This window comes from Chiroxiphia lanceolata, chromosome 8, assembly GCF_009829145.1.
Source record: "Chiroxiphia lanceolata isolate bChiLan1 chromosome 8, bChiLan1.pri, whole genome shotgun sequence".
In the NCBI taxonomy this organism is placed as follows: domain Eukaryota; kingdom Metazoa; phylum Chordata; class Aves; order Passeriformes; family Pipridae; genus Chiroxiphia; species Chiroxiphia lanceolata.
In genome coordinates, this window is record NC_045644.1 from 33,229,616 (window position 1) to 33,249,693 (window position 20,078).

The window sequence follows — 20,078 nt, forward strand, 5'->3', positions numbered from 1 at the left end:
GCCAGATGATAAAAAAAAACCAAACTAAAATAAAAAGAAATAAAAGCAGAACAAACATGACATTTGTCTGTACATTTATTTTTTAAAGTCAGGCTTCCATCATTAAATTACACTGCCCACACCAACTTGAAATCCCATCTGTGTTAAGCGGTAGCATGTTTTATAAAAACATTTCCTTTTAAAAATTAAAAAATAAATGTTGGAAACTTGAACTACCTGGTAAGAAATTACACAAAACTTCAGAATAATCTGGCTTACCTTTTGAGAGTGCTAGGGAGTGATAGTAACCACAAGCAACTTGAACAATTTGGACCTCTGATAAGCTTTTAATGTTTCTATTGGGGTAAGAAAACAAAGAAAGAATTAAGCTACTAGATCATGGTATGGAATATAAAGTCACATCAAAAGGTAACATACCAAAAGTGAATCCTTTTCACTCAAGCACACTTGAAACTAATTTAAACATCCTAACTTTAACTAGAAGGTATTTAGTAAAGCCTTAAGTCTTATTTTCAAATTAAGTCTGTAAAAGGCCATAATGAAGAATTAGGGAGGTTCATGTGCTAGAAGGAGATGTCATACAGCTGAATGGAGGAACTAATAAAGAATGCAAGAAGAAATCAATTCTTACTTCCCAGTTTCCAAAAGAAGAAAGGTTTTACAGTCTTCTTTATGTCAATATTAGATATAAAAATGTAATTACTCTCTGGTAAAAACTGAACACTATTTTTCGTCTCTACTAACACTAACGTCAATCAAAACTTCAGTTTACAGAGCTATTAAATTTTGTACAATATTATAAAGAAGCTGCAAATACATCCAAATGTGCATTAAAACTAGTATGTTTTCAATTTTCGATGGAAAACCAGAGGTTTCTAAAGGGCCTGTTGGCTTTTAAATTTTATGCAGAAATAACATCTTTGGTATTTGTTGTTTATATTTTTCATATTTATACACGTGTCAGAGATAGTCATGAATTACTAAAGCTCCAAGGAATTGTCTTTTTCCTAGGCAAAAAAAAAAAAGTTAATAGTTAGAAAAGAAAACATCCAGCTTGCAAACATACAAACTCACTGCTACAGACAGTCACACTGGTTTCAGTGAACCTACTCAGGACAGTGAAAATGTGGACTTCAGGTAGCTAGAATGCTTGTTCTGGGAACAAGCAAGTGAACCTGGACAGCATTCATTTTTAAAATTAGGTTTGATCACAGCTGTAAAACTTCGGGGAGAAAGCTGAAGTACAAAGATCAGACAGCAAATGTACTTTCTTCAAATGTACTCCCACAACCGGTTTTGGAAGTTTAACACTCTACTTCTCTTCACCTTCTCTTAAATGGCAGTTATCAACCCCCATTTACATTCTTAAAATACCCATCCTACTTTTCCAACATAACTCTCATTCTTAATAGAGGACTATTAAAAAAAAAACAACAAACAAAACAAACAAAAGCACCCCAAAAAGCAACAAACCAAACCAAGCAAACCCATAACACACTTCCCACATAAGCTGACTTTTTGAGAAAGGAAACTGTCTACAGAATGCAAGTGTCATGGCTAATATACACCTTCTAATGTGTGCTTTTAACTATAACAGCAGAATAGATTAACCGATGTGACTTAAGCACATTATCAAAGGAAAAAAAAAAAAGGCAACTTATTATCTGCTATTTTTAACCTGGGCACTCTGATGCATTCCTCTGTTCCTGGCAAGCCAAGCTGTCCATCAGTAGCCAGACCCCAAGCATATACCTGACCCTTGTCATTTAATGCAAGGGTGTGGGCTTCTCCACATGATACAGCTACAATATTTTGGGCATCCAGTGCACCAACATGCTCTAAAAAGAAACAAATAAATAAAGTTAGTTGTTAAAAAAAAAACAAGCTAGGGCAGTTGCAGACACTTTTATTCAGCACTATGATATGAATCGAAATTACACTGAAGTAAGCCCAGGAGCCTGCTGAAACACCCTCCATTTAAAGTCGTAAGCACGCTGTTCTAGGAGAAAAAAGTTAAATTTGACACCTCAAAGTAGCCAAATAACAACTGTATCTGGAACAACACACCGAAGTGCACAAAACCTGCAGCTTGATCGTAATGGTTCCTTCTAACCTTGCCATCTGAAAATGAGGGCAGAAACCCAGTTAACATTAAGGTCAAATAGATTATTGTCAAATGACTACACGTGTAGATATTATGTAAGAGGAAAACACTCCACCACAGCAAATTAAATTCACCTATTCACTATTAAGAAAAAAGCCTGCAAAACAAGGCAGGGCAAATTACAGACTAAAGCTACTGATTTTGCAATGAGCTGCACAATGTCCTCTTTATAATGCAAAATACTGTAGAAACAGATCCTAAAGAGTAATTTTTCTAGACATACAGTGCATGCCTCTGAAAAGCACACACTAAAATATCTGTCACTTTTTTTTTCCAGTAGCCTACATCAAAACCCTTAAATACACTTAGAAAGGAGGTTTTTTTGGGGTTACGATTTGTGATCAGAAGTCTAACATTTTTATTTCAGCAATAATAACATGGAGAAATACCTCAGGGCCTGTCACTAAAGCTGGAATTTTTAATAGTCCCCTTAGATAAGAGCCCCTGCTTGGACATTCTCACCACTGAAAAAGCCAGTGGTATCATCAATGTAACGTGCTCTCTAAACACAGGCTAGAACAGCCTAAGTCAACTTCAAAACAGTAGCTAATGTTATCTGCAACATGACAGGCACTCAGGTTCCAAAATAAACTAACACAGGCAGCAGATATAAGTTCTTTCATACAGCTGGTCTGACTAAAGAGGTTACCACCCCAATTCGGCCACGAGAGTCTCCCACAGCTCTGCCAGTGTAAGAGGTCATGGAAGTGCTCTCTGGTTTGGGCACCAGCACGCAGATTAGCTCAGGGCTGTCTTCACCAGCTGCTGAACTAGCCAGGCTGACTCTGCCTAATATGGATTAAGGAACATTCACACAATCCCTGTGGCAAGCAGAGCTCTGTGGGGAGCAAAGAGGGAAGGCATGGCTAAATAATACCAGTGGTGACATGGAGGTGGCAAAGACACACAGTCAGCAACAAAATTATCTTCAGTGAGCAGAAGTGCATTCAAAAGAGAGCATCCACCCATCTGTAAAGATACTGAGCCTCTTTAGACTAATGCCCTGACTTCATTGTACAACACTCAGCAGTGTAATCAGCAACCTGTAGGTGAAAGGAAAATTAAGGAGGAGGAGGTTACAATCCTCATGACTGGTGTGTCTGAGCGTGTTAAAAAAAAATTATAGCAGGTCCATTACATATGAAAGGTCATACAAACTAGAAGTCAGATATTTTTGTTTTAACTTTTAAAGATGATTCAGCATAATTTTCAAAGTGGGCAACAAGCAGAGTAAGTGAGAAGCTGAGTTCTCAGTTTCTCTACGTTCATGAAGCACAGGATTAAAGTCTATCAGTTTTAATATCCACGTACTGTTTCCCAACAGAAGACCAAATTAGTTCAAAAAAGTTACATACCAATTACATAAAAAAACCAAGAATCTTTAACTGGCACCAAAGCCAAAGCTCTGAGTAAAGGTGAACCACTAAAATTTTGCATGACACTTTATTTCAATTTGAAAAATTTGTGCCAATTATTGAGCCAAGCAAGCTGTAAAATTGCTATAGGAGTGATTAGAATAAACTCTTACTAAGCCTTTCCAGTTTGTTATGTTCTGCTGTGAGTAGTGTGAGCAGCACTGTTCCCTGGCTCTCAGCAGCACCAGCTATGACTCACAAGCAAGCTCTGGAGAGAGCCCATGTGCACACTCCTCTGCAGTCCCTGCAAGATGTTTACCCACTTCTGCTCTAGAACTGCACTAGCAGGGAGCAGAAACACACAGAGGACATAGGTAGGAAGAAGAAAAAAGCCCTAAGAAGTCTCACGTGGCAGCCTTTAGTCTTTTCCAAATACTCTTCCTGTAGTGCTGCATATGCTGATACGTCTTTTATCAAAAGTTTTATTTTTAGTTCTTAAAAAAAAAGAACATTGTGTTAATCACACCAGCTCTACATCACATATTAGACAACTAAAAAAACACACAGTAAGTTTCTCGACTGTGATATGTCAAATACTCGTATTTCAGTAGCCAAACCCATACATATAGTACAATACTAATCCATGTCTTGCAGCAGGTCACCTCTCCTTGAGATTTAGAACAGCCACTGAGTCTCCCACAGCCTTCAATGAAGTGATTCCATGCTAGAAACAAAAACAGTGGCACTGTCCAGCTGCACAGCAGACACAAATAGGAGGGATTTCCATGTTTCACAGTTGGTTGTTTCCAAATATCACAAGAAGCAACCCAAGCAAAGGAACGCTTTTCCAGTGAAAAATATGTCCAATTCTTGGAAGAACTACTGTGCATGAATTCAGCACATGCACAGACACTGGCAATCTTGGGTTTGATGTAGCATAATAAAACAAAAACCACACGCACAACCACAAGTAACCTCCACAATTCATTACTTACAAACTTACCGGGTCTTTTCCTGGCTTTTTCATGCCCTAGTTGTCCTAGATCATTGCATCCACATGTATAAACAGTCCCATCAACCAGGACAAAAACAGTATGTCTCAGTCCACATCCTACATCTCTGACTCTTTTATTTAAGAAAAAGTCACTTTTTCTGGGTTCTAAAACAATCTCTTCATCAATTCCACCCAATCCAAGTTGTCCAAAAGACGCATTTCCCCAGCACAACATGTTTATGCTTCTCTTGATCAGAGAACTTCCAACTTCACTTTTCTAGAATATCCCTTCTCCGTAGCTGTTAAAAAAAAAAAAAAGGAAAATGTACATTTTTCAGTATTGTCCCCAATATTTACGTTATTTTCTATACAGCATGTAAGCCATGAGCTCACTTTGATATACCAATATATATGTGATTTACTTTCTTGGACAGGATTTGCATTAACTCTGCAGTAAATTGCTTTCCTTCCCATTTCAGATACAACTTTTAAAATGTGCAGGTTCTTGGTTTTACAAAACTTTGCTTCAAAAACTTAAAATACCGTTCTTCGTAAAACTTCTTTAATCCCTAATCCAGATTTACACAAACAGCGGTCACAACCAATTCCAGCCAGTGGAAACGACCTCAAACATCTTCCAAGGATACAGTACAGGCTACTTTTTTTACTCAAGGAGCTACATGACTCCAGAAAGCACTGTGTATGGCCTCAAGATCATCTCCAAAAACAACACTTGACTCATAGCTTGGAAAAAATTGGTCAGCTCTGATCAATCCAGTTATGCAATTCGAAGTACAATATGCTGTGTCAATCATTACATTTGAACAACTATGAGTCAACTGAACTTACAATTTAAAAGAAAATAAAGAGCTGAAATCCAAGTCCCCAGCCTTTCACTGCAATCAACAGCAGCTACAGCTTCAGCTACTCTGCAGTAACAGAGGCCACAACTCCCCCAAGCAAACCTCCATCCCTAATCTCTAAATTGCAATTACCAGTATTTGTGCTGACAGACTCTCCATCTGTTTGGAAAGGATACAAAGCTACACTTCTCTTTCATTTTCAGTATTGTATACGAGGAAGAATTTATGACACTGTTTTCACTGTTACTCATACTATACTTTCAGGACAGTAATTTTCCCCATAGTTTTAGAGCAATTTAAAAATCAATGCAATCCAATGTGAGATTACTATAAATTTTCATATGTACCATTACTTGGAAGACATTCTTCAGGATTATAACACACATAAACCACCTAAATACAAAACTGCTCAGAGAAGCAAGACACCAGTTAGCATCTAAGCATTACACACCCCAAGGGGCAGAATTCTTGCCAGCACAGCAGATAAACTATTTTTCTCTGCAAAAGTCAAAACACAGTAAACAAGATGCTTATTTTTGTGACTCCATTGGAAAAAAAAAAAAATAACAAAACAACAAAAACCAACCAAACCAAAATAGCCAAACAGCTTAAAATATATTGCATTCTGTTTACCTATCTCAGGTGGTGAGGCATGATCAAATATTTCCCTAGCTATATCCTACCACAATCAGAAGGGGACATCGAAACGAAGACTCTGCAGTTAAGACATGGCTGTGCAACAGCACATGTCACACATCTGCAGCAGTGACTGCAAGGCAAGCTTCAACCTGCAACACAAGAAGTTAGAAAAAACGTATTATTATAGTCCTTGAAGACTTCTATAACCAAGATTTATCTCTGTCTCCAGCAGGGAAAAAAAAATAAGAAAAGCGCTCTTTTCTCTTGAAACGTATAAGTATTTCCATGGAAGGTGGGGCTGCTTTATTTTGTTTTTTATCTTTTGGGAGTCAGTGGCCCAAGTTTTGTACTTTGGTCTCAAATCACGGCACTTTCACCCCTGTCCGTGGCCAGCTCTCGCTGTCACCTCCGGGCACCGCGGCACTGACGTCAGAGCGGCCCGAGCCCACACCCGGCAGGACCGCGGGGAACCCCCGCATCGCTCCGGGCGAGCGGGGAGCGCCGAGCGGCGCCGGGGAAGCGCCTGGACGCTTCGCGCAGGCTGTGACCGCCACGCCCGGGCACTGACGCGCGTCCACGCCGAGCCCCGCGCGCGGGACCCCGCCCGCCCCGCCGCACACAGCCCGCGTTCCCCCCGCGGGGCTCGGCCCCCGGGCCCGCAGCGCTGGGGCGCGCAGGGCGGGCAGGGCGCGGCCCGGCGGCGGAGCGGGGACGGCGGCCGGTCCCCTCCGCGCCGCGCGGGTGCCCGGCGGCGCCGCCCGGCCCGCTGCCCCCGGCCCGGCCCGGCCGCACCTGCCCCCGCGGGCCCGCGGCCGCCCAGCCCGGCCCAGCCCGGCCCGCCCCGCTCCCGCCGCGGGCCGAGCGCGGCCGCGGCCACTTTGCCGTCCGCCCCGCGGGGCCGGAGGGCAGCAGCGCGCTGCTCCAGAGAGGCCCGGCGGGACTCACCGGTGGCGGCGAGGCGCTGCGCTCCGGTCCCCAGCCCGCCCGTCGGCACCGCCGGGGCGTGAGCAGCGTGAGCAGCCCCACGGCGCGGTGACAGGCCCGGCCGCCGCTGCCGCGCAGGCGCCGGCTCGGCAGGCGGGACCGCAGCGCCCGCTCCGCGCCCGCCCCCCGCCCGCCCGGCCCCGTGGGCAGGGCCGGGGACGCGGCGCGGGGCCGGCAGCGGGGCCCGGCAGCGGGGTGCGGAGCCGGGACTGCGGGGCGCCGGAATGGACGCGGCGGTCGGAGCCGCCGCGTGTGTCGGTTCCTGCCGTTGGGCTGCGAGGAGGCGGAGCGAGGAGCTGACGGCAAACATGAGATGGACGAGGGGCCCGCGGAGCGAAGGGTGCCGGAGTGACGCTGCCGTGCTGCCGTGCTGCCCGCCGGAGCGCAGGGCTGGGCACGCGTGTTCGCTCCGGTGACTGCAGCTGGGCGCGTTCTTGGCCTGGCAACAAGGGAGCGCTGTAAAGCAGATCTTCGCTGTGCTACGTCAGTGTTTTTAAACTGAGAATTAAAAAAACTGGAGTACGTTCTGGGGCAAAGCGCTCCGTGAGAAGAGGTCCTCGCGTGGCGCGTTCCTCCTGTTCCAGAGACTTGGGCGCGTGTTGATGTTCCTTGTGCGTGATCTGCAGAAGCCTCTGCTTGATCTCTGAGGGCACGAAAAGAATGAGATCAGTGAGTGGGAAGGAACTGGATCCGCCTGGGAGTTGCAGGAACAAAGCGTTCTTCATACTCCAATTACCTGTCATTAAGTTCTGAGAGCGCAGGATCCCTCCCCGAGGCGGTGGCGGTGCTGCAGCGTGAGGCGGCGGTGCGATCAGCAGCCCTGCTCAGGGAGCAGGGTGGGTTTGGGGGTTTGCTGTGTCCCTCCCGCAGAAATAAATGCAGTTTTCCGAATTCTGCATTCCGGTTACCAGCTTTCCTGAGCATACGCAAGGTGGGCATGGTAAAACTTTTTTTTTCCCACTGAACACTTATCTCTAGTGAGCCACTAAAGAGGAGTTTACACTTTTTTTCCCCCGGTATTTTGCTTAGTTCTGGGAGGAAAATCCATTGCAATTTATGTAACTGGACCAGGCTGGGAATCCAAATCAGGCTTCCTTATTTAGTAGCCTTTTTATAGTAGTTTTGGGATCCACCTTTACATAGGTCAGGAAGTGAAAAATGATCAGGACCAGGCATACTTCACACCAAGGGATTTTGCAAACTGGGGCTGAGGAAGGTTCTGTTTGGTGTCCTTTTGCCCTGTAATGGAAAGCATTTAACAAAATCTCAACACACGGAATGTCTTGGTCCGGCCAACACTCCTTTGTGTTGAGATTTTACAGGACTTCTCGGGATTGGTGGTTGTAGGTTTACCACTAAATATCAAAACCAGAAATACTAAATTCATACATAGAGAAAATGAGACGGCTGCATGGCTGACAGGCTAAAAGATGCAGCACTTTTCAGGGCAGCAAATCCCTAGTTTTGCTATTTAAAGAAGAAATGTGAGTGATTCGCCTTTTACCATTCTGCATTTAGGAACAGAAGGTTGGCAGGAGCTGTGACACAGCAAATGGAGGAAAACATGTAGTTTGTTACCTTCTAAACTTCCTTTTCCCCTTATTTGTGAGCTCACCGGAACAGTAACCGTGAATTTTAAACACAGTGGATTTTAAATACTGTCATTCATTGTGCAGTGTGTCCTCTGACCAGCGTGTGGGGATATGCCCATGCAGTTGAAGAGAACATTATATGCCCAATACAGTTTTTACACAGAAAAGTCACTTGATATAACTAGCTTAATGCATTAAATAAAAAGTATATAAAGCATGAAACAACATACAATGTTGCACAGATGTCAGCTTCCTTCTGTAATAGACACAGCTATTTTATTTACAAGAATTATTTTAATCCTAAAATCAAATTATTGTAAATTGCATAATTCAAATGTGTCTTCAAATAAAGTAAAAGCCATATTTTTATTCCACTTATCACCTACTTTAGCAGATTTTCTTTTCTATACCAGAGAAGCCATATCCTACCTGCCTTACTGCCTTGAGGGAGCACCTTCCTTCTTGGGGCAAAAGACACACAGGCAGTGGGGTGAAGAGAGTACATGCTCTGATGCCCCAGAACTGCTTGGGCTCCCTGGCACTCGGTACAACCCACCCTACATCCACTGGCACTAAACCTGCCCAAATGGGGTCCTGTAGTTGCAGTCACAAGAACCGTGGGCTCATTGCACCTCAAAATTCCCGCTGTCCATTGTAGTACTTGCCAAAGAACTCAGACATGCAAAATCCAGGGAAAAGAAGAAATGTAAATCCGGTTAACTTCAGGGATGGGATTTATTTCCTTCCAGGTGCCTTAGCGCAGAGAGTTTCCTATTACCATTGTACAGTCTTCTTATTGATGGTCACAACAAGCAGGAAACTATTTTCAGTTGCCCTGCCATTATTAAAATAGCAATGCTTGGCTACTGCCTGGTGATTGCTGTCAGCACAGTTGGGGTTTTTAAATTGTACCTCAGTTAATCCCCCATTGAGATAACACAAAAATGGGGGGAAATCATATATAGGGTTAACTAATGTATACTTTATGCTTAATTACTGTAAAATATCTTTCAGTTAATATCCATGTTTCTGTAAGCTACAGTGTTACAGCACAAAACTGTATAGCTAATAACAGGGATGGACTCTGCTATCTGCCTCCATATTCTCCTGGCAACAGTCAGAACATACTTAATAAACTTTAATTCCACATTTCAAACCCCTTTGCTTTATACTTTGATGTGTCACAGACTACAGAAAATAGAAATGGGTGTCCAGAACAGCTGATAACAGGAAATTAGAGATGTCAGCATTTTGCTGTGAGAAATTACCAACCTTTGTGTGAAGCCTTTGTGTAGAATATTCTTGATTAAGACAAAGAAAAGGCTTTAAAATGCAAACAGCCTTACAAACAAGGGACAGTCGAACCCTTTTATGCCGTTTCAGTTTTATATTTCATCCTTATATTCTTCACATTATCAACATTGGACATTAGTAACTAAAGGTGCCTATGAAAACAGACAGACTTAACACACACACACAGAGTACATGTTTTATAGTCTCTGCTACTTTATAGGTGAGTGTGTTTTATTTCTCTGCCCACCCTGCTCACAAACAATTCTGGTTAGCTCAAATGCAAATGTGCTTACCAAAGGCCAGTTATTTATTAACTGATGGCAATATGGTGAAACAACCTGAACAGTTTTTGACCTGTTTGTGAAGGTAAACCACTATATAAATATTAAATTGACAACACTGCAAGTTCTGCAGCTAACTCGAGGCCTCTAATAAAGGAAGCTGGTTCAGGGTAAGAGGAGTCATACCTTCAAATTAAGATAAGCAAAACCAAAAACCTGCAACACCCCATTCCCCTCATCCTCTCAGGCCCCAAAATATAGCTGAGGTAGCCAAAGGAATGCTATGCATAGGATGACAATGCAAAGAAAACGAAAAAGCAGTGAAGGACAAGGATGAATCCTGGACACAAAGTCTGTAATGAAGGAAACCAGCTGACCTTTGTGCTGGGTATGAAGCTCTTGTGCTCACGAACTCTTGCGTGGGTTCAATGTCCCAAGGCCCACAAAATCACAGCTGGCACTGAGTGACTACCCCACAGCCAGCATGGCAGAAGCCACACAAGTGCCCAGGCACCTGCAGGCTGGGGCTGACGATGCCGAACATTTTTGAGCATCCTATACAGAGGGTTGGGAGTGCAGCCTCTTCCCACATGTGCCATATTTTCTTCCTGTTGAAGTGATGTTTCACGCTATTACATTAATTTCTCTGTTATAAATAGATCAGAAGGCCAGGTGCTAACTGAACACCAGGGAATTCCTGTGTAATCTTTTGGGTTGTTTGGCTTAAGAGCTGGACACTAGTGCTGAGACACCAGTTCCCATGTCATTAAACTGGGCTTTCGGTCAGGCCAAAACTCAGCTTTGCTTTTTAAGATGCAATCTTACAGGAATACAATATCAATAACTGAGCCAGTTCTGCCCCGCAGAGAGCAATTTGGGAACACACTGAACCTCAGCTTATAAAATAGCAGCTCCAAGTGGTGCCACATGCTGCTGATTCTGACATGACACTGTGTCTTTGCACGGCAGCATGATGAAGCACCCTAAAATTAGCCTTCTTACTATTTCGTAAAGAGCAGGCAGAAAGGTAGCAGCCTGCACTGAGGAGAACAAAGAGGCACAGGACAGGACCAGAACTGAGGCTCACACACATCCTGGTCACAACACTTCATGGTGAGCACTCGTCTTCTTTGCAGATTTCAATATTGGATTGTTTAGTGTAATTTCTTAACCCAAGACCAGGCTGACCTGACTGTGAAGGAAGAAAGGTGCTGGTGTAAACAGAGGTAGGGAGGAGGGATCTGTTCTTCCAGGGGGCTTGGGATTCAGCGGAAAGAAAAACTAACTGTGCAAATTACGTGGATGGTCTCTTTTCTTAGGGGTGTGGTAGGAGCTGGTACTTAATTCACAGAATTAAATTTGTTGTTGCTGGAATAGAACTGGGAGTGGAAGAAAACAAAAAGTGCTGATATGGAAATCAGAAACACCACAATAAAGCCCACTTCTGTTGAGTCAGACTAATTTTTTTCCTGATGCTCAGTTCTATCTCTACCCCATTTATTGGGTGATAAAGTCCTTAGCTTTACAAGGAGTGAGATTTGAGAGCAAAAAAAAAAAAACAACTTCCAGGCAATAGGACGATAGGCATGAATGTGCTTGGGTATGGGAACAGAAACAGTGAAGGAAAAGATCCCAGACCTGAGTAACAATTGCAGATGAGGAGAAAAAAGAAACTGTAAGGAAACATTTGAATATCAGAGGGCACAACAGGCATGCCATGAAAGGGATGTCAGGACTGATTGCTAGGAGGGAAGGAGGCACAGCACACATCTCTAGGAAGTAGAGGACCCCGCCATCAGCTCGGTGTAACAGCCTGTGGCCCTGTGCCTAAACAACTGGGAGTACAAGCTATTTTCTCTATTCCTGTGATAGGACTCTGTGAAGTCCTATTTTCCTGGAAGAAAATAGGCTGGGAAGAAAATAACACTGAGGCATAAACTGTGACTGGTACATTCAAACTACATACAGCTGTTACTGTATTAGTTATTGCTCAAAAATACAGGACTATTTTACAACAGATATTTTTGTTCAGTAAAGATGATTGGACAGTACTCTGCAGCTTTTGTGATTTATTTCAGGAGAAGACTCATGATTTCATATGTATTACTGAAACCCAGGGGGGTATGATACGATAAGATCTATTTTGGTGCAGTTAGCAACCGATACTTTGTAGAGCACAGACTGAAATGTGGTGTCAAAGTGGTAGTGAATCATTTGAATCAACTACAGTACAGGACATCTCTTTTCAAAAGGTGGATTAAATATTCACAGTGGTCAAAGACTCCTGGACAGAAGGAAAATTACATTTCTCTTGCAGAGGTTGTTAAGAAGCTCCACAGAAATTACATGTGAGCAGACAGAGCTTGGAGTCCTTGGAGGATTGTAATTCTTAATTTCCTATGACATAAGTCTCACCCTTGTCATTAGAATAGAAGATTTTAAAAAATAATATCTCGTTTTGGAGACAGAAGCAATCAAATCCTCATAACTGTGAAAAATGGAATCACTGCTGGTACCTACACACAATTCTGATGGAGAGAAACCTGGTAACTTCTTGTGTTCCCAGAGATCTCCTAAAGCCAGTATTTACTAATCTCACATTTCAGAAAGAAAAATTGCCACAAATTTGTAATCTTTTGTTTCTGTTTCCTGACACTGGAGTGGTGCAAAACTGCTGACACTTTTGTTGTTGATTTTTTACTATGAGTGATTTAGATGGTCTTATTTCACCGCAGGAGACTTTGGGTGAATGTTTTTGGGATAGCATTTCTTTGTTTACTTGGTCCACCAGCGTACAACAAACTGCTTCCATTTAAAACTTCAAGCTTGAAAGGGGAAGCCAAAGCAACTGTGTATCGTTTGGAAGCAGAAACAGTAGAGCAGCCGTATGTGCCAAGCCTCCACTGCATGTAGCTGTCTTTTTTCCTGGGATAGAGAAGGAGATAGCAGTGATTCATCACCTATATCTGCCTGATGAAGGCTTTCTTGTCAGTAATGTCAGCAAGTCACTAAGACAACACTAAATATGATCACTGATCCCAATCAGAAATGATCCTTTGAGGGATCCTAGATACTCCCCACTTTACACACATGTATTTACTTTTATAAAAGAAGAATACAGGGCTATTTTCAGCTTCTGGGTAAGGCTCTAGAACAACAAAATTACTCCTAAACATACACAGACATAAATTTCAGAGTAGTCCTAGGGCACGGGTCCCTGGAGATTTAAGAGAGACTGTTCCTGAGACTGTCTCAGGAAAAGAAACAGCATTTCCAGAGTACCCAACTGAGCCAGCAGCTTCTGTTCACCCCATGACCCAGTGGAGACATCCAAAACCAGACAGACTACCAGCAGAGAAGTCAGCTTGAAAAACCAATTTCATCAGAAAACACACAAATTTTTTTGGCCAGCAGACTTGTACAAAAATATTGTGCCCAAATGCAGTAAAACTCTTGCAAATACAAACAATTCAACACAAACACTGTTATATGCCTCTATATTGTAGCAAACTCAGCCAGGCAAACTGGCTCTTTAACAGACAGTATCAATATTACAAATTTAATTCCTCTGAGTATAAATTCAACTTCTTTTTTTTAATAAAATGAAGGAAACGAATGCTTACTTGTCTTATGAAGAAGCCGTTGCTTTGTAATAAACAGCATTGGGATTAAAAATTACTTTTCTGAGAGGCAAATGACATGTGATCTTTATAATTTTTCCTGACCTCTTGCTCAAGTTTGAGCCTCTAAATAGCTCATCACCATTATAAACCTGTTTGTGTTGTCTTCTGTGTTTATAATAACCATAAGCATTAAAGTAGTCTGTTCATAACTGCAATAATCCCTACTGGCTTCCCTGCAGAATTAAAACAGGCAAGAACCCAGAAGTGTTCCATTTATAGCCACTAAAAATAGTGGTAATTTCCAGTGAGTTATATCAGCAGTGACCCCTTAAGGATCTAGGATTTGGGCTTACAGTGTCTGCACATTTTCAAGTCAGATTTATGAGCATTATTATCTTTTGGCTAAATTTTAGTTCAGAATAGTTAATAACAACACATACAATCGTAAAATCTTCATTTTAAAACTTCCCACACTATTAGTTTTACAGCTAATTTTGACTGTACTAACTAAATAGTGACAGAACTCACTATTTGCCCAAGTGACGACAAAACAGATACTATTATTATATTGATTTTCCTGATGTTTTCTAACAAAACCACAGCAAGTTAAAAGAAATACCATTTGACAAGTAGAATTAAAATGTTTTTTAAAGCACAATTTAAACAGACATAATTTGAAGTGAGATTTAAAAGCTCAAGAATTACCAACTAAATTTATGTTTATAGCTACATTTCAAGAACCTTGTAAATTTTTTTAATTTTTGAGAAATTAAAGATTCAAATACTATGCTTGATTTTGCCATAATTACTTTGAACGTATACTGGACAATAAGTCAAAGCTATTACTTTCTCTTCTTCCCTTTCCACCAGGTCAAACCCTCAGATGAGTAAATTGGTTCCCAGTGGAAGTCAATGGCCAATATAAGTGTATACTTTAAGAGCATAACATCTAAAATTTAGTTCAAATATCGAATTTTCGCAGCCCCACACCAGCAACTAAACACGCCAAAAGGGTTTTGTTGTGCTTCAAGAGGCCTTTACTAATCAGATAAAATGAAATACACTTACCATAATATTTGCATTTTTTTTCTAAGTATCGTAGCTTGAAGTCTTCCAATATTCTTCCTTTTCTAAAGCAAAAAAGAAGTGAGACATTTAAAAAAGGATTTTCAAAGGCACCCTAAGCAGAAAGAAAATTCCTTTTATAACTTGTGGGATAGCACATGGCATTACTGTATGTCACTGATATACCAGTTGATCTAAACTTGGCTTGTCATAGGTGTGGTTTATCAGATCACAATGTATTTTAAATTCTGTGATAGATCTTTTGACTACTTCCACTGAGTAAATTAATGTTTTGACTGTTAGGAAATTAGATGGTTCTGGAGATTGACAACTGAATAAGCAGAACCACTGGCTCAAATGTGGCCTGGGAAAGTATTCATCAGTATTTTCGATTATGAGGTGATTTATTTGAAAAAAATTAGAGGTCTCATTTAGATTCCTAATAGAAAAGGCATATCCTCCTCTCATTTTCTTTCTCTCTCTTTCTCTGTTTTATATACTTGTGAAAAAGTTACCTTTGGCATAGCTAACAAACTGCATGGCTAGTCAGAATGGCCAGTACCTCCTGCTGCTGTTGTTATGAGGTGATTTTCTGGGTCACGATCCTTACTTAAGTGAGCTTACATTGCCTACATGTCGCTTGGTCTTCAGGTAAACAGAGTGATTCTGATACTGATGGTGTTTAATGAGCTGGTAGTAACAATTTACTTTCATTCTTACCTGTGTTCTTTCTGAAAGTTTGCTTGTGTTTTGACATAAAAGACCCTTATTTTAAAATTAATTCTGTCAGTAAAGCTGAATCCTAAAAAAACCCCTGGAGTTTTAAAGCTTCATCGGTATCTATAGATAAAATTTTGCAGTACATCTTCATATGCATTTTTACAAATTATGTTATAATACAAGTCAGTTTAGTATTACAATGAAAATGCAACATTTAAAGTGGGAAGGTGACTCACTGGCCTGAGGGAAGGCGTTCCAGACAGATGAGGCAGGGGAAGGGAAAGAGTGCCAAAATCATCCGGAGGGGCTGGTAAACTGATCTCAAGCGTGCAGAATAAGGTGACACACTGAAGTGCTGGGAAAACAGTAACTAATTCCCAATCCGGTCACCTCATGGGACTCAGAGTTCGGGGATGATATCCTAGCTGTGTTTTCATTACAAAACGGCCCTGTTTTAATACAAAGGAGGGACATTTTAAAATCCCTGGAACTCCAGCAGAAGGTTTTTCCCCTGGTCTGTGCCGGGGGGAGCCAGTGCTTTCTGCCCCCCGTGCCCAGAGCAGGCAGCACACACTGCCCGAGGTGTAACCCGGCAACACGAGCTCCCGAACCCCGCGGAACGTTCCGCATCTTGTTTGTTGGCACAGAGGCTGCCGTGCTTTTCTGCTGCCCCCATGTGTCGAGATGACAGGCTCCGTGTAGGTACGGATACTCTCTGCCTGCCCCAGCTCCGGCCCTTCGCACTGACCACTTCTCACTTCATCCTGTTGCACCACTGGAATACACTGTACCCGCTCTCTCCATCGAGTCATATTTTAGCAAACTGTTATCAAACTATACTCTCCTGCTACCTAAGCCATGCATTTCTAGGCAATCTGCCTCCCAAGCTCTCATCTTTAGTTCTTCTCATTACCTCACTGAACAATCACGTTGCTGTCCTCCAAAGAGGTCACCTAGCTGAGGTGAGCTGATGACCACAGGTTCAGAGATGAGCTGACTGCCATGCCACTACTGATAAACACTGACACCCTCATCTGAGTGTGCCTGGAGAGCAAGAGATCTCAAGAAATTATTTTTAAAATGTACCCTATCCATGAATGCCCTCTCCTTATTCTGTTCTGCCAACAATTTAAGACATTCTGATTAGGGGTGTATCTCAGGAAGTATAATTTTGGCAACTGAGTTATTGAATGTTTTTTTGTATTAAACATCTGACTTGAGCTGTTATTTTTTACACTTCTCATAGTCTAGAACAGATTTCAAAAGCCTCTGATGCTCAAAACAACAGCCATTCATCCTGGTTTGGGGTTCTCTAGAATCCTAAGAGTCCTAATCTACATTGCCATCAGGCTGAGCTGCTGAAGGCTCCTGCCACCTGCCTGGACTTTGTGGGTAATTTGCTGTAGGCCTTAGGACCTCTAATATAAACCAAAGAAACACACTGGAAAATCACTATGCCTAATTAAAGACACTGAAGGTACCCATATTTTATATATATAGTATATGTGTTCTTAGGTCAGACAGAAGTCTTTACCTTTGAGTATATTCTCCTCATTACCATGCAATTCACATTAATCAGGTTTCCACAAATAATAGCTACATTTATTTTTTTTTTCTTCTATGCTAAACAAACTTCCAAACAGACTCTCAGTGAAATCTCTCAGTTCTTTAAGGGGTTTTAATTTCTTTGCAAGCAGCCTGGATGAAATTCTGCTCTCTGTTCTAGATGTACAAGGCCATTTAAGTGATAAGAATAAGGAGTGAACTGTAAATCTCTGTTTGACGAATGTGTAATTGGAAATAGAGACTGTGGTTACAAAATACACCTCCCTAGACGAACCCTTAATCCACTTTTAAAAACACAATTCATAACGTGTTGCTGTGTTAATCTCAATTCCAGGTCAAAACAATTCATGCCCCTGTCTCTGGACAACAGTAAGTGGTTAAAAAAGGCAGACAGTGTAGATGTCGGATCTACTAAGAATCAACCCCAGACACAGCTACTGGGAGAAAAAAATTAAACTTTTATACAAGTAAAAGGAGAAAAAGTTCAAATAATCAAATCATAAGTATGGCTTTCACTTTAGTAACATTCCAGTATTTCCTTTTCCTCTAGGTTTAAGCAAGCAGCTACTCCACTCTTTGTACCATTAATCACGCTGTGAATCTCCTGATTAGATGTTTTGGAGGTGTATGTCCTGAAGAAAGGGAAAGCCAATTGAAATTCATGGATCTGTAGCTGCTAGGATCTAATCCTCTTCTATCTGAATAACAGTTTAGACAAGAAAGAGGAGGGCAAACCCCATAAAAGAACAGCAAAAGTACAAACACAGTACTGGGCTTGGTGCCCTCTCTTACGTGTAATCCAAGGAAAACAAGTCCGTGGCAGTGCCAGCTGCAGCAAGATGTTGCACACCTACGCCATCCTCAGGCTGAGGCAGCGCCAGCCAGGGCTGCCTTAGCTGGAGACCTGAAACAACGGAGCAAAATTAGCCTTGTCTGCTACACCAGGTTCTTATTAACAAGAGGTAGAAAGACATAAAAGACAAGAAATAAAGTAAGAAAGGAAAAGAAGACAGGGAAGGAGAGGGGTCAAAGTAGGAATGCAAATTTCATGTATCACAGAGTGTTCCAAATTAGATGAAGACAGTAGAACTGGCATTATCAGATCCCCTTTTATGGTCTGTTTTGGACTGGTCATGCCTTGCGATCAGGGCAGTGAAATCCTATAGTGTCCAAATGGATCCTGTCGTCTCTGACGATGCTGGGAGCAGTAACCCTGGTAAATCTCACACCTTTCAATTAAGCTGGTTTTTTGGCATCAGTGTCAAATCAAATTTCCTCCTGCTTCACTTGCCCAAAGAAAGTCATGACTGGAACAGCACATACCCTTCATATTTTGTCCGGTATTCAAACCCAACTTCTCGGTTATTAATTTTAATCCACTGATTTCTGATCTTGGGTTTCTGTTGATTACCAGACGTAGTCTCCACGTCATTGAATCCTATAGATAGGAGTCCTCATTCATTTTATCTCAAGTTTTTAATTATTTTTAAAAACAATGTGATATAAGAAGTTGAATAAAACTTTTGTATTTTACAGTGGATAATACTCCACAAGAAAAAATATCACAATTTAAAATAAGGACACAGTGTCCTCCATAGTTTTGAGGCAGGGAATCTATCTTAAAGAATCTGACACTTTTACAACTGAGTAAAAGTTTTTACAATTGAGTAAAAGTTTTTTTACAAAAAAAGGGATTTTACAAATCCGCTTTTACTATTGCCACCCCTAACATCAATTATTTCATGTTCTGGGGATTATCTCTGTGATTTCTAGAAATCTTTACAACATTTTTCAGCTGCACCTTTTCTACTGCAACAAATCAAACTACTGATATACTCCTTGTGAGAAGCAAATAGATGGAACATTGGGGTTCAAGAGATTTTGGCTCTGTGTGGATGACTGGAAGACTGCTTTCATTACTGTGGTTATAACTAACTTTTTGGAAAGGTCTAACTCCTCTCCTATTGATGCTAGTGACAGAACAAACTCTGATTTCATTGGAAACAGCATCAGGCCCCATAAATCACTAGTACATTTCATCAAAATAATTAAGGAGACTGAAAAATTCTCTAGTAACACTTCGGAAATCCTCACAGCAGCACTTCCCTGTTAAATGATAAAGCCTGTTTTGGGCTGGGTGACAAAAATAGGACTCAAGGAACATTTTAACATTATTATTTGTACTTTCTATAGAAAAAAGCTGCCATTTCTTTCACCCTTCTGATATGTCTCTACTTCTAAATTACTGAATTAGAATTACACAACACCTGGCATGCTCAGGATGAGAGATGCACTACACATTGATACAAACAGAAAATATCCAACTCATATTATCTTACACTAAGTTTGTAAATCGCTATTGAAATAGCTTTACCAGAAACACTCAGAAATTTGCTATTGACATTTTTCTTACCAAAAGAATAATGGCTTTAAGGTAATTCATTAAATTCTATTAATCTAAAAGAGAAAGAGGACTTGCCCCTGCTGTTCAAATCTGAAACATCTCGTTTCTTGTTTAGTGGTTTGGCACATGCCACAAATAGAATAGTACTAATTTCATCCTAATACCTCGAAAATCAAGAATTTTCCATTTATGATAAATCCGTAGGTTTACAAATACAGTCTGATAATCCTGTTGTGGAATGACAGCCAACCAGCCATGACAAAGTTCCATTTTAAACTCCTTCCTGCTTGTGAAGGTAGTTTGAGCTTTGACAGATATGATCTAGAGAGAATTAGTGCTCACATAATTTACTCTGGGATGCTATGCCTTATTCTTCTGCCAGCCAGCAAAGACAAAAGGACATGAACCTGGAAATAATGAAACTCCGAAATGCAAACTAGTGAATCTGAAATTCTCTTGTGTTGCTCCATTAAAATGCCAGCTCTGAAAGACCTGGCACATCACTGTGTGTGCTCCAACTTTCTGTGGTTCCCGG

At 41.4% G+C, this 20,078-nt stretch overlaps 3 protein-coding genes and 1 long non-coding RNA gene across 6 annotated transcripts in view; 3 read left to right on the plus strand and 1 right to left on the minus strand.

Moving 5' to 3' along the window:
* HERC4 (HECT and RLD domain containing E3 ubiquitin protein ligase 4) overlaps positions 1-7,066 on the minus strand; it is a 31,043-nt gene extending 23,977 nt beyond the window's left edge. For 2 of the 3 annotated variants that reach the window (XM_032694685.1, XM_032694682.1), the window contains exons 1-5: positions 6,961-7,066; positions 6,010-6,164; positions 4,523-4,812; positions 1,679-1,838; positions 259-335 (exon numbers count right to left, since the gene is read on the minus strand). In XM_032694685.1, the coding sequence (XP_032550576.1) occupies positions 259-335; positions 1,679-1,838; positions 4,523-4,748 (463 nt within the window). In that variant the 5' untranslated portion in view covers positions 4,749-4,812; positions 6,010-6,164; positions 6,961-7,066. The remainder of the gene's footprint in view (positions 1-258; positions 336-1,678; positions 1,839-4,522; positions 4,813-6,009; positions 6,165-6,960) is intronic. The other variant, XM_032694684.1, reaches the window with a different exon arrangement.
* On the plus strand, positions 6,301-7,022 carry LOC116790610 (atherin-like). Its single transcript, XM_032695727.1, has 2 exons — positions 6,301-6,307; positions 6,409-7,022. The coding sequence occupies exons 1-2, from the start codon at positions 6,301-6,303 to the stop codon at positions 7,020-7,022; spliced, it is 621 nt and encodes a 206-aa protein (XP_032551618.1).
* A 97-nt stretch (positions 7,067-7,163) lies between the features above and the next one.
* On the plus strand, positions 7,164-8,965 carry LOC116790070. The gene is made up of 2 exons (XR_004358248.1): positions 7,164-7,930; positions 8,518-8,965. It is a non-coding gene; the product is annotated as an uncharacterized LOC116790070 (long non-coding RNA).
* A 2,295-nt stretch (positions 8,966-11,260) lies between these two features.
* MYPN (myopalladin) overlaps positions 11,261-20,078 on the plus strand; it is a 68,080-nt gene continuing 59,262 nt past the window's right edge. The window contains exon 1 of the mRNA XM_032694181.1: positions 11,261-11,278. Within this exon, the coding sequence (XP_032550072.1) occupies positions 11,276-11,278 (3 nt within the window). The 5' untranslated portion in view covers positions 11,261-11,275. The remainder of the gene's footprint in view (positions 11,279-20,078) is intronic.